Raw genomic sequence first — 13060 nt, forward strand, 5'->3', positions numbered from 1 at the left:
TTAGAAAACACTTTATACTCACTGAAGATAAACTATGCCTCTACGCCACCTGAAAGTCACATTCCTGGCTACCAAGAATGTCAGGAACATCCTATTGCATACTTTTGGCTCTGTTGCTTTCAGTGCTGGTAGATCAAGTCCGGGTCTCCTGCGTGTTAAACAAGGCTTTCCCAACAAACTATCCATCCCAGCCCTCTATTTTCATTTATGAAAGTATAAAGACTACAGATAATCATAAACCGCTTAGAAGGTCCTCGGATGTGACTAATACTGACCTTTTTTTTTTTCCTGCTGTGAAGGTCCTTTGAACACACATGGAGCTGAGACTGGATGTTAGTTCTACTGTAAGCAACGCTAAAATTCCTGTGACCATCTTTCTCCCTTCTGAGTATCTTTTTTTTATTTTTTCTTTATTGAGAAAAGGAAAAGAAAAATAAAAAAGTTTCCGCCTCCTTCCGAGTATCTTACCTAGCAGGCTATTTGCTCTGATGAGGTCATAATGCTTTGTTTGTGGAGTCTTTTTTTTTTTTTTTCTTTTGGTTTTTCCAGACAGGGTTTCTCCATGTAGCCCTGGCTGTCTAGAAACTCACTCTGTAGACCAGGCTGGTTTTGAATTCATAGAGATCCTCCTGCCTCTGTCTCCCAAGTGCTAGGGTTACAGGCGTGCACCACCACCCAGCTGTGGAATCATCTTTTGTCACTTACGCCTTTAGGAAGAAATCAGCTTTTAAACAAAATGAAGGTTAGCTGGTAATTTACAACCTGAGATCACGGGGACAAAGATCTCTGGAAGACTCAACCTTTCCTATAAGCTCCCCCCTTCCCCTGGCCTTGTAAGCTTTATTCCAGTTTGTAATGGTGGCAGCACAGCTCACCACATGCCCAGTGCTTGGCCGATTCTTGATTTCCAAGTCACGCAAACTCCCTCACAATATTTCACATAGCAAAGGAAAAAGCCCATTTCTGGTAATAGAGTCAAGTGTTAGAGAGGGAAGAATACCAAAAAAGGTTCCTCTGTGGTGAAGATGAACTGTGTTGAATATTATGCCATAGAATAACTGGCATATTTTAAAGATCTTTTCCTTTTTTGGACACGCTTCCTTACGGATGTTCCCAGAGAACATCGTGATCTATCTTAAGTGTGAAGAGAGATAGTCTACAGTGTCATATTTATATCATAGAGAAATGTCTAAAAAAGAAGGCAAGTCAATAAAAATAAAGATTTAAGCTTTCATTCGGGTAAAGCAAAAGTCATCTACTCAACACGTCAGCCTCCTTGATTCTTTCAGAGATAGGACGCGAGGTGCAAGCTTTTGCCTTCCATTTTCCCCTTATAAGTCCAATGATATCTTCGCTTCCGGAAGAGCTTTAAAAATGTGACTTCTGATAAATATTGGCAGAACTGGTGCATTCCTAGAATAAATTCTGTATGCTCAGCGTTTCCTGCCCAAACTCATTCATAGGCTGGCAGACCATGAACCTGCCCACCCAGAATAGGCTGAAGAGAAATGGAGGCAGGACACAAGGTTTAAGGGCATTATAAGGTGAGCTACAACTGTCTTGAGAATCCGCGACTAGAGTCAAATCGCTAATCAAAGTTAGGCTGACGTAACAACGACGACTATGATACACATGGAGTTTACAATTTAGAAGGATGGGTAAGGGAGCTAGACAATCTCACACAAAGGAAAACATTATTCTTTCTCCTTCCCAGCACGTTCCAACACTACAACTCCAGTTGCTCTGCTCTCAGTTTTCATTCCGTCCCATAAGGAGACCTGTGACTCTCTGCTCCCCCATCCTCACACCTCACCACCCAAATTAGGAAAAGTCTCCAGGGTCTGCAAAGACGAAAAAGCATCCCCAAGGCGAAGTTTTATCTGTCGCGGAAGGAGTGAAAACTCAGTAGGTATAGAAAAGACGTACGAAGGGGCGTTAAAACAAAACAAAACAAAACAAAACCAACTATAAATCTTACAACTCTATCTGGGAAAACAGAATGAGACCAAATGAAAAAGGGACCCAAAACCCCGCGGATGCTGACAGCTTCGTGACCTCGGCGTACTGCTGCGCGGGAAGAGCCCGAGCAGCGCCTCGCCTGCCCCTAGAGCCAGCCGGTCTGCGTGTAAACTGGCTGGGATGCGAGGTACCCACGGCGCCCGCCACGCCCTGCCCCGCCCCGCCCCTCCCCGCCCCCGGGCGCCCGCGCGCCAGCCAATGAGACGCGCGGACCCCTTCCCATCGGCGACTCCACCCCCGTGCCCGGGATGTTGGGCCCCCGCGGCGTGACGCGAGCACGGCGGCTCCGCCCCCTGCGTCTCTGGCCTCGCTGGCCTTGGGGGGATGGTTTCATCATGGCGTCAATGCAGGTGAGCGGAGCTGCTGCAGCGGGGCGGGCGTGGGGGCCGCCGAGACGGGGCGAGCGTCGGCGCGGGGGCGGCGTCCGAGGCTTCGGGGCCGGCTCCGGGCGGCCTTCCCTGACCCCGGGGTCGTCGGGGATCACTGGTCGGCGAGCGGAGCGGGGGGTGTCGGTCGGTAGCCGCGGACAGTCGCGGCCGCGAAGTTGTGGCATAAAGGCGGCTGCGGGGAAGAAAGGGCGAAGTTCGGCGTGCGCTCCGCGGTCGGGGCTCCGCTCCGCGCCCCCGCGCGAGGACGGCCGCGGCTTGGCTCCCCGGCCGCCGGGGAGATGCTTTCCATCCCCCTCCCCCTGCGCTCCCCCGGCGGGGTGGAAACAGCTGTGCCCGCCGCCGTCGCCCGCGGAAGTCCAGGCGGCCCGAGAGAGGCAGAGCGTGGGGCGGCCGGCGAGCGCCTGGCCGAGGACGGCCGCTTGCCCACGGCGCTCCGCGGCCTCTGCCCGGCCTCCCACGCGCAGCCTCGGATCGCCCGGCTCCTGCCTGATCTTCTTCGATCTTCATCCCGTGCCCCGTGGGTGCCTCCTCCTGTCAGCCCGCACTCCGGGGCATTCCCTGGCAGCCCACGTCTCCTTCGAAGCCGCCCTTCGCCCGTGTCCCCGGCGTCCTGTGCCACCCAGGGTGCGAGCTCGTGGGCCTGCTTCTCGGCCTCGGGAAAAACTCGCTCTCTTAATATATTTTTTTCCCCACTTAGGATGCCCCACCCTTGCGGACTCGGTAAGGCCGTGGCTCCTTTGCCCTTCTTCCCCAGACCTTTAAAACCTTAGTTTGGTAGAAGGTGCCTGTTAACCTAGGTCCGATCAATCTGACTTGATGGCGGTTTTCTTGCCTTCCAACTTAATATACTCCTCTCCCCCCCTTCGAGATCCAAGGAAAGATTTTTTTTTTCAGGCAAAGATGGCAACCACAATTGTAGTTTCCAGAGATTGCATTATCTATAGTTGGCGTTTAATTTACAGCCAGGGCTGGAGGTGTTAAAGCAGTAAGAAGAGGGTAGAACTCTTGTAGAGTGTTGGCGAAACGCCCTTTGGAGTTTTAACATCCTCTAGAGTAAAGAGAAACCACATTCTCCTTAGAAGAATTCTTGGCTTTTGTTTCTAGAAGAATAAGCAAGATCTCGTTGTTGTCGCTTCTCTGTGCTGGAAATGTTTTTCGTTCTTGCGCATTTTCCCCCTTTCACGGTGTCTTTCAACCTGCTTTCCTACAATACTCTCTCTGCCTTTGCGTGTCTCTCTGGCCTCTCCTGCAGAACAATAAAACTGCAAGTAACATTTCTAGTTGAAGAGATGTCACGAAATGGTGAAGCAAAAACAAGAACAATTTCAGGAAACGTTATACTTGACACTCTCCCCAGAGACGTTAGAGAAGTTTCGTCATTTGAGGCCAAAAAAGGAACTGTGGCGCACCAGTTGGACAGCAGATGGGCTATATGATTGCTTTAACATTTTTATCTGTATTAAGACATTGTTTGTTATGACCTCTCAAAGATGAGCTGATTTAAGACTAAAAATAAAGATTAAAATCCACCACACTTGGGATTGTATTTGGCTTTGGCAGGAGAGCTGGTTAGCTCTTACGCGTAAAGTATTTGGAAAAAAGCAGACTTGTTTCTAAGAGGAGTTGATATTTTTGGTATTTACTCTGTGTCTTCAGCAGTGGGGATGTGCTTTTTATGCTGGTTCTGAGCCTCAGCCACCACCTTAGACTCTAGCACAAGGCTTTCATTCCTTTGTTTTCTGATTAGCATGGGGAACTGATCCTTTCAGGTTTTCATTACTGTTAAATCTTGACCTTTTGTATGTATTTCAGAGTATCTGATAATTTTATTTTTTGGGGAAATAGCATTTTGACGAAGGTTTATTTTTATTGTGTGTGTTGTGTGTCTGTGTGTGGGTGTGTGCATGTGAGCGAGGTGCCTGTTAGGACCTTTCTGATCGACTGGAGCTGGAATTATAATAGGTGCTTGTGTGTTGCCTGATTTGGGTGCTGGGAACCAAACCAGGATCCTCTGCAAGAGTAGCTCTCGCTCTTAACCCCTGAGCCATCTCTCTGCCCCATAGCAGACTCTTTGAAAGACACTTGGCTGTGGTTTTTATTTCTGTGTCTTTGTACAAAGTTTATTTCCTGACTGTTCTCACAACAGAAGTTCGGTCTTTTCAAAATAATGTAATTTAAACATAACATTATAACTAAATGATCAAATGTGTTCATTAACTCGGCAAATATTTTAAAGATTAGATTTCCATATCTTACTACAGGGGGGTTATTATTGCTGAAGAGGAGATTACTTAAATTGTAATCAGAGCTCTACTTTAAAAACATGCCACACTGTGCATACGTAATGTGGGATTTGATCACTTGATATCAATGAATTTTTTTTTTTGTTTTGTTTTGTTTTCGAGACAAGGTTTCTCTGTGGTTTTGGAGCCTGTCCTGGAACTAGCTCTTGTAGACCAGGCTGGTCTCGAACTCACAGAGATCCACCTGCCTCTGCCTCCCAAGTGCTGGGATTAAAGGCGTGTGCCACCACCGCCCGGCCCCAAGGAAATAATTTTTATTTACTATAAAATCAACTTAAGGCAGTCTTTCAATTTCTTACTAGAGGATATGAGATTTAAAGCTGATGTTATAATTGCTTTTATTTTTATTTATTTATTTTTTATTTTGGTTTGACTGTCCTGAAACTCACTCTGTAGATCAGGCTGGCCTTGAACTCACAAAGATCCTCCTGCCTCTCTGCCCCACAAGTGCTGGGATTAAAGGTGTGCACCACCACTGCCCAGATTGCTTTTATGTGTTTTATCTTCATTTTTGCTATGTAGCCCAGGCTGACATCAGGTTGGAGATCTTCCTGCGTGGGTCTCCCGAGTGCTAGGACTACAGGCGTGTTCCCCTCTGCCTGCCACGGCCGACAGTGTTCTGTCTGTGCTTGTCCGCTTTGTTCCTCCACACAGGTTGTTTTAGTACACTAAGGTAGACGGCCTCGCCAGGGAGCTGCGCTTGAACCATCAGGGAGGCAAGCTCTTCATTGTGGAGCCATGTCCTGTGGGAAGCTGCTGTTGCTAGCTTTTGTCAGGACACAGCTCGGTGTCTTTCACACCTAGGTGCAGCCTTTCCATTGTGCTTCCCTGCCTAAGTCAGCAGTCACCACGGGAGATTGCAAGATAATATTTTAAGAACTCTTTTCAAAAAAAGTTTTTTAGATGTATTAATTTTTATGCATATGGGTGTTTTGCCTAACATGTATATCTGTGTACCCGGTGCCTGAAGAAGCCAGAAGAGGGCATTAGATCCTCTGGAATTGGAGTTACAATTGTGAGCCATAATGTGGATGCTGGGTCTGGCTCCCAGGTCGTCTGGAAGAGCAACAAGTGCTCAACTGTGGAGCCTCTCCAGGCCTATGAATGCATGCACTTTTTTTTTTTTTTTTTTTTTTGAGACAGGGCTTTTCTGTAACAGCTTTGACTGTACTAAAGCTCACTCTGTAGACCATGCTGACCTCTAACTCACAGAAATCCACCTGTCTCTGCCTCCGCCTCCCAAATGCTGGGATTAAAGGTGTATATCATCACTGCCTGGTGAAATACTTAGACTTTGAGTCATGTTTACAAATTTAGAATTTAGCCATTTTGTTCAGATTCCTTTTAAAATAGATGTTTTAAACTTGACCTGATTGAAGCTGGCTGTGGTGGAGCAAACCTTTAACCTCAGCACTTGAGAGGCAGAGGCAGGCGGATCTCTACTGAGTTAGAGGCCAGTCTGGTCTACAGAGCTAGTTCTAAGACAGGCAGACTTACATAGTGAGACCTTGTCTCAACAACATTTTTTTTTAACCTGATTGGGGCAAGGTGACTGAATAGGAAAGGCAAGTTGCTAAAATTTATCTGGTATGTTTTCCTAATTTGACCCCTTTCATAAAGTCTATAGTCTGAGGAATTTAGCACATAATAGCTGATGTTTGTCAACTCTAAATAATGTAATTGCAAGGGTGGTTATTCTTTGTGAATCCCCTTTCTCTCTCTCTCTCTCTCTCTCTCTCTCTCTCTCTCTCTCTCTCCCTCTCCCCCCCCCCTCTGTCTCCCTCTCCCTCCTTTCTTCCCTCCCCCACCTTTTCTTTTTGTGACAGGGTCTTACCATGTAGCCATGGCTGTCTTAGGACTGGTTATATAGAGAAGAACTCACAGATCTTTCTGTCTCTGCTTCCCAAGTGCTGGAATGAAGGGTGTGCACCAGCACCGGCAGCCCAGTGTTTTTCATCCTCTGTCTCTGAGCTGGATCTTGCCTTGGATTGTTCACAGCACTTTGTTCAAGTTATTGGCTATAGTGATTGGGAGAGATAGCATATGGCCTCCTACAGTATTGCTGTAGTAGTCTGGTTGCCTTGACAATTAGATGCTACCATGCTATTTGTCGATATCATGATTAAGGTTTTAGCATCAGAAATTGGAAAATTGTCATCTTGGTTTCGGAAGCTTATTGACTACCAGGGAACTTGAATTCTGATGTCTGGGGTTCTCTGGGTTCTTAGTTATACGGTAGCCAGAGGTGTCAGAGCAAGTGCCAGGGGACTAAGTCTGCATAGTGTAGAGCTGAGGGTGCCATGTAGATGATGAACATAAGTGATTAAAAGAATAAAACGACGCTAATCCTCTCCTTTTTATTTCATTTCTATCACTTAGGCTTTAAGGGATCTCTTGTTTATTTGTCTTGGAAGTATGTAGATTTTTAACCCTTGAAGTTACCTTCCCAAACGATTCCCATGAATGCAGGCAAAAGTACTTGTATCTTTTAAATGTGGACAAACTTGTAAGTTTAATAAAGTTTTGTCCATCACTTGCTGCTTCAAGAAGCATTCATGAATAGCATATTTTGCTTTAGTTAATTCTACTTTGGGAAAATCTGTTAAACAGTTTTTTAGTGGCAAGGTTGAATAGCTACACAGGAACTCTTTAAATTTTAGGTGAACATTATATAGTCTAAAAAGATGTTCATTGTCTTCTATGTGTTTGTAAAATTTATTCTAAGTACTTCTGTGTTTTTTTCTTCTGAATTCTTAACTCCAGTTTTGTAAAAGTCAGGTAACTTTTATTATGACTTAGCAGTTTTTGTAAACTACTTATTGGGGAAGTGACCTCTTCAAAATTTTATAGTAATAGCTAAGTAGTGGAAAAGATCGGAAACCAAGTTCTGGAATGTAGTGATGCTGTACATATGAAGGTAATGGAGATTTCATGAAGTTTGGCATTGCTGAGAAGTTATTGGCATGATTAGTTAGCTTTTCAGTCAAGAATTAAGCAGATGAGCTGGGGATTCACTGCCAGCAGTAGCACTTTTGCTGAGTGTACTTGAGGCTCCGAGTTCTATCCTCCACATTCACAAAGAGAAGGAACAAGTACTAACAGTACATTGATTTATAACCTCTATTGTTAAGAAATTGAAAGGAAACTGGTGTGGTAGTACACACTTTTAATCCCCAGCACCCAAGAGACAGGGACAGGCAGATCTCTGTGAGTTCTGGTCTACATAGCCAGTTTGAGGACAGCCAGGGAGGGCTTCATAGTGAGTGAGACCCTGTCTAAAAGGGGAGTGGGTGGGGGGAGAAATATTCCTTAACATTCTTAATAGAAGTACTTTATGGATCAAATTACATGTATATTAGCTGCGTACTAAGAAAATTGTAATGGCTTTACTCTTTAAAGACACTCTTCTTTATCAAGGACAATAAAAGTGTGATCTTGCATCTTTCAGATGATGCACTTTTGTTTATTTATCTAAACATCCTTGTTTGATGACATCTATTGCATCGTTCTGTTACTGAGGGATCACTCTGTGAATGTATGTTGTTCTCATTGGTTAATAAATAAAACTTCTTTTGTCTATGGCAAGGCAGGAGAGAGCCAGATGGGAAATCCTAGCAGAGATACAGGAGAAGAAGGGCGGAATCTGGGAGATGCCAGCCAGCTGCCTAGGAAGCAAGACATATAGAAAATGAGGTAATGCCATGGCCACATGGCATTTCATAGATGAATAGAAATGGGTTAATGTAAATGTAAGAGCTAGGTAGTAATAAGCCTGAGCCATCGACCAAGCATTTTAAAAGTTTCCTCACTTGATAGTTTTTGAGTATATGTTTTTGATCACAAAGAAATACTGCGTGCCTCTGAGATGTTAGGAATAACGAACATGGGCTCTGGAACCCGAGGCTCCAGAATGAAGTGTTTTCTTGTTACCTGAGAACCCATGTTCCACAAACAGCAGCATGCAGTGTCGTGGGTAAGACAGAAGAGCAGCAGAGAGGAACATATGTAAAAGTGCTTTTGTTTTATTTGGTTTTGAAAGAGTCTCCTGATCATGTAGCCCAGAGCGGCTGTAATTTTGTTATCCTCTACGTGCTGGGATTACAGGCATGTACCCTGACATCCAGCTGTAAAGTTGCCTTTTGGCTTCTCTTCCCCAACCATGGTTTTTCTTTACTTCTGAACTAGGAACTTTAGATTCGTCCTACTCCATCGTCAGACCATCTGCAGATTCTGTCAGTTCTACCTGCAAAAGAGATCCAGAAATGGAACTCTCTGTACATTACACCAGCACCATTCCTTTCTGGATTAGCAGTTTCACTGATGATTTTCCTGCTTTATCCTTGGACCCTTACAGCCTTCTTTCCCACCCATTAGACACTCAGCAAAAGACAAATGGCCACTTCAGTCACAGCCTGACTGTGGCTTCCTTACCTTGTTCAGACTGACAGGACTAAGGCAGTGAGTGACTCTCAGCCCATCGCATATCAGATATCCTGCATATCATATATTTACATTACGATTCATAACAGTAGCAAAATTAAGGTTATGAAGTAGCAACAAAATAATGTTATGGTTGGTTCCACAACACCAGGAACTGTATTACCAGGTTGCAGCATTAGGGAGGCTGAGAAGCATCCCATAACCTCTCCCAGATACTCGGGTTCCTATTATGTATTGGTTCCTGCTGTGGCCACTTCAGGCCTTTGCTCCCTGTCCCCATTATATCTTTAGATGGATTTTCTCAGCGAGACTTTCCCTGACTGCCCAGTACAGATAGCAGTCCCCCCCCCCCACTAGTAATTCCCACATTGCCAAGTTCTTCAGAATTATGATTTTATTGGAAGCTAAGTAGCTCGTTTCCTCGTCAGGCATTTCAATGGCTGGTGTATAGGATGCCCTCTGAAAATGCTGAGTGAATGAATAACCACATCTTCTAGAATCCAGTGGACTGGATTTGATTCTGGTTTTGCATTTTAATAGCTAGATAACATTTTTTCCACTAAGCATAAAATAGGGATGATAAATAGTCATATTTGATAAAATTGAAGATTATCGCATGTCATAAACTTTTTGAGTTGCTTGGGAGTTTTAACTATGATATGGTAGGCCTCCAGATTTACACCCTCTTGCAAGAGTTTTGTTTTGTCCGTCCTTTTGATTTCTGGTCTTTGAGTTGACTACAGTGGGAAACCAGATTGTGTCTCATGAGGGCTCTTTATTTCCACATCACAGGAAGGAGGGCAGAAGTATGGGTTCCAGTTAGTGTGTGTTCTCGGCCAGTTGTCTCCATAATTTGAGATTTGGCCAAGTAAGATTACAAGCCTTCTATGCCAGTTGTAAAAGCCAACTTCTTCCTTTAAGTTGAAGTAATGGGCTAGGTGCTAGGTCAGTGGTCAGCTTCTGCCTAGCACAAGACGCTTATTCTATTTGTAGCTCTGCCCTCTCCAAAATTAGTTAATTATAAAATAATTCAATTGTTATAAAGTGTATATTGTAAGGCTTCTGGTATACCCACCGCCTTGAATAATTTCTCATGCTTTCATCAACCCCAGAAGAAGCCTGCTTTTCGCAGTGACTTCCGTGTTTCTAGTCCCCCTACTCTCTTTGCAGTTCTTGGGTTCTGGCTGACTCCCTAAGCTTTGCACGCTTTGAGTTTATCTGTTGTGAAGATCTTAGTAGTATTCTCACTGGGGGTGGGGCAGATAATATTCTTATTTTATGGTTTTAAGGCATTTTGTTTATCTATTTGTCAAGTTGATTTTGTTTCCTGTTTCCATTCATCAGTTGATGATTCGATTATTTCCGTATTGTGAAAACAGTGCTGCATTTTTTGTGTTCTTGCATATTTTAATTTGTTTCAGATGTGTATGGAGGAGTAAAGTTCTAGTTTAACTTTCTAGTCTATAGAGAAAACTTTCATTGATGCTCTGTACTCATAACACTTGATATTTCTGACTTCATTTTCTCCCATAAATCATCTATCTTATACCAGCTGCATGCTCTACAGTTCAGTCTAGCTCATATACTGACCAGAGTTAGTCCGGGGCCTTCAAAGATGCCCTATTTAGATACTAGTTATAAGCTTAGTCTTAGGTTACTCCCAAATTCTGTCTGACAAGCCTCCAAACTGAAGAGTCTCAGCTAAACCACTCCCCACACTTTCTGTAATATTCCTGCATTGGCTCATAGTACGCCAAGACAGGGTACACAATTGGTTGTGTAGTATAAGGAATTTTTGACTTTATTGTTGGCAGTTCTGTCTTAGCATTTTGGGTACTAATATTACAGACATGAGGCATCACACCTGACTATGAAGGTATTTTTATTTTTTTCTTTCCTTTTTCCTTTTTTTTTTTTTTTTTTTTTTTTTTTTTTTTTTTTTTTTTTTTTTTTTTTTTTTTTTTTTTTTTTTGGTTGTTGTCATTGTTGTTTTCAGACAGGATCTCTCTAGGCAGTCTAGCCGTCCTGGAACTCTACATAGGCCAGGCTGGACTTGAACTCACAGAACTCTCACAGCCTCTATCTCCAGGGTACTGTGAGCAAAGGCGTTCATTGGCCCCACACTCAGCAATGATGGTATTTTCAAAGGATACAAATGAAGAGCCAGATGAGTTGATGCACAGTAAGATTCCTAAGGGTTCTGAGCTTTGGAGTATGTTCCTTGGAGTTGGAATACAGATGAGTTCTTGCTCAATCCAGAAGCTCTCCAAACCCAGCTCTTCGAGACTTTTCCCCCTTGAGACAGGGTCTCACGCATACCAGCAGAGTGTCAACTTTCTGTGTAGTAGATGAACCTGACCTTCGGATCCTCCTGTGTCTGTCTCCTGAGTGTAGCTGAGTTTGCAGGGATGCTCCCCTTTGTGTAGTATGGGGTTTGGATGCAGGTTTTCATGTTTGCTGGGCAAGCAGTTAGCAACTGGGCTACTACATAGCTATGCTCTTGTGGACTTTGGAGGTTTTGTTAGGGGGGCACGATTGATGTAGTCATTGGTCCTGATGATCATCACCTCCCCCTTTAAGCCTCTTCCTATAGTTTGGGATGATGGTCCCTCAAAGTTCCAACCCTGTAATTTCTTCAGTTGGATTCTTTGTTAATTAGTCTTCCTTCTCAGGATAGCTCGTACCTCCAGTTAACTCTTTATACCATTAACATATAAGAAGATACTTCAGAGATTCCAAGGGTTTTAGGAATTGTGGGCCACACAATTGTAAGATGACCTAACACAGCTGTCCCTCGGTGTCTGTGGGGGTAGGTCCTCAATTCAGGCTACCAAAATTCTTGGTTGATCAAATCCTTATGTAAATTGAAATAACATTTTTATATACTGTGTGCAGACATGTGTGAGTGTTTTATGAACATGATAGCTTAAACTGGCTTCAAACTTTCTCTCTCCCTGACTCAGCTTCCCAGCTGCTGAGATCTATCTCTGTATACTTAAAATCATCTTTTGATTACTTCAGCTTAATATAATATAATGGGATATGACAATATACTATGTTTTTTCTTGAATAATTACAGAAATATGTTCAGTACAGTTTTAGCCCCTGACCTTCCCCGAGTCTCACTCTAGCCCAGACTGGCTTTGAACTTGCTATGTAACCCAGGCCAGCCAGCTCTCCTCACACCTGGCTTCCCCCCAGATGTTTTGGATCCAAAGCTGACTAAATCTGAAGATGTGGAACCTTCTAGTATGGAATCCTTGGATACTGAAAGATTATATATACATACATATATATGTATAGTTTTGGTTTTTTTTTTTTTTTCGGGGGGGTTAAGACAGGATTTCTTTGTGTAACAGCCCTAGCTGTCTTGGAACTCACTTTTTAGACCAGGCTGGCCTTGAACTCACAGAGACTCACCTGTCTCTGCCTCCTGAGTGCTGGAATTTAAAGTTGTATGTCAGCATCACCCAGCTTTCATTATGATCTTTAAATTTATATATTGATAATTTAAATTATCAATGATTAATGATGTTGAACATCTTATATTTATTGCCCATTTGGATGATTTCTTTGAAGAAGTATCTGTTCAAATCCATTTTCCATTTAAGAAATTATCTCTATTGTCAAGTCATAAGAGGATTTATTAAATAATTTATTTACTTAATTTTTGAGACAGGGTCTTTTTCTGTAGCCCTGGCTGACTGGAACTTTCTGTGTAGACCAAGCTTGCCTAGCACTCACAGAGATCTATCTTCCTCCTTTTAGAAGTGCTGGTAGCCGGGATATGGTGGTGCACGCCTTTAATTCCAGCACTTGGGAGGCAGAGGCAGGTAGATCTCTGTGAGTTTGAGACCAGTCTGGTCTACAAGAGCTAGTTCCAGGACAGGCTCCAAAGCCACAGAGAAA

The 13060-nt window shown here is 43.7% G+C and overlaps 1 protein-coding gene across 1 annotated transcript in view; it reads left to right on the top strand.

Moving 5' to 3' along the window:
* The first annotated feature begins 2270 nt into the window (after positions 1–2270).
* Ube2w (ubiquitin conjugating enzyme E2 W) overlaps positions 2271–13060 on the top strand; it is a 49759-nt gene continuing 38969 nt past the window's right edge. The window contains exon 1 of the mRNA XM_050142065.1: positions 2271–2369. Within this exon, the coding sequence (XP_049998022.1) occupies positions 2355–2369 (15 nt within the window). The 5' untranslated portion in view covers positions 2271–2354. The remainder of the gene's footprint in view (positions 2370–13060) is intronic.

This window comes from Alexandromys fortis, unplaced genomic scaffold (genome assembly GCF_014885135.2).
Source record: "Alexandromys fortis isolate MF-2015 unplaced genomic scaffold, M_Fortis_MF-2015_v1.1 scaffold_41, whole genome shotgun sequence".
Classification (NCBI taxonomy): domain Eukaryota; kingdom Metazoa; phylum Chordata; class Mammalia; order Rodentia; family Cricetidae; genus Alexandromys; species Alexandromys fortis.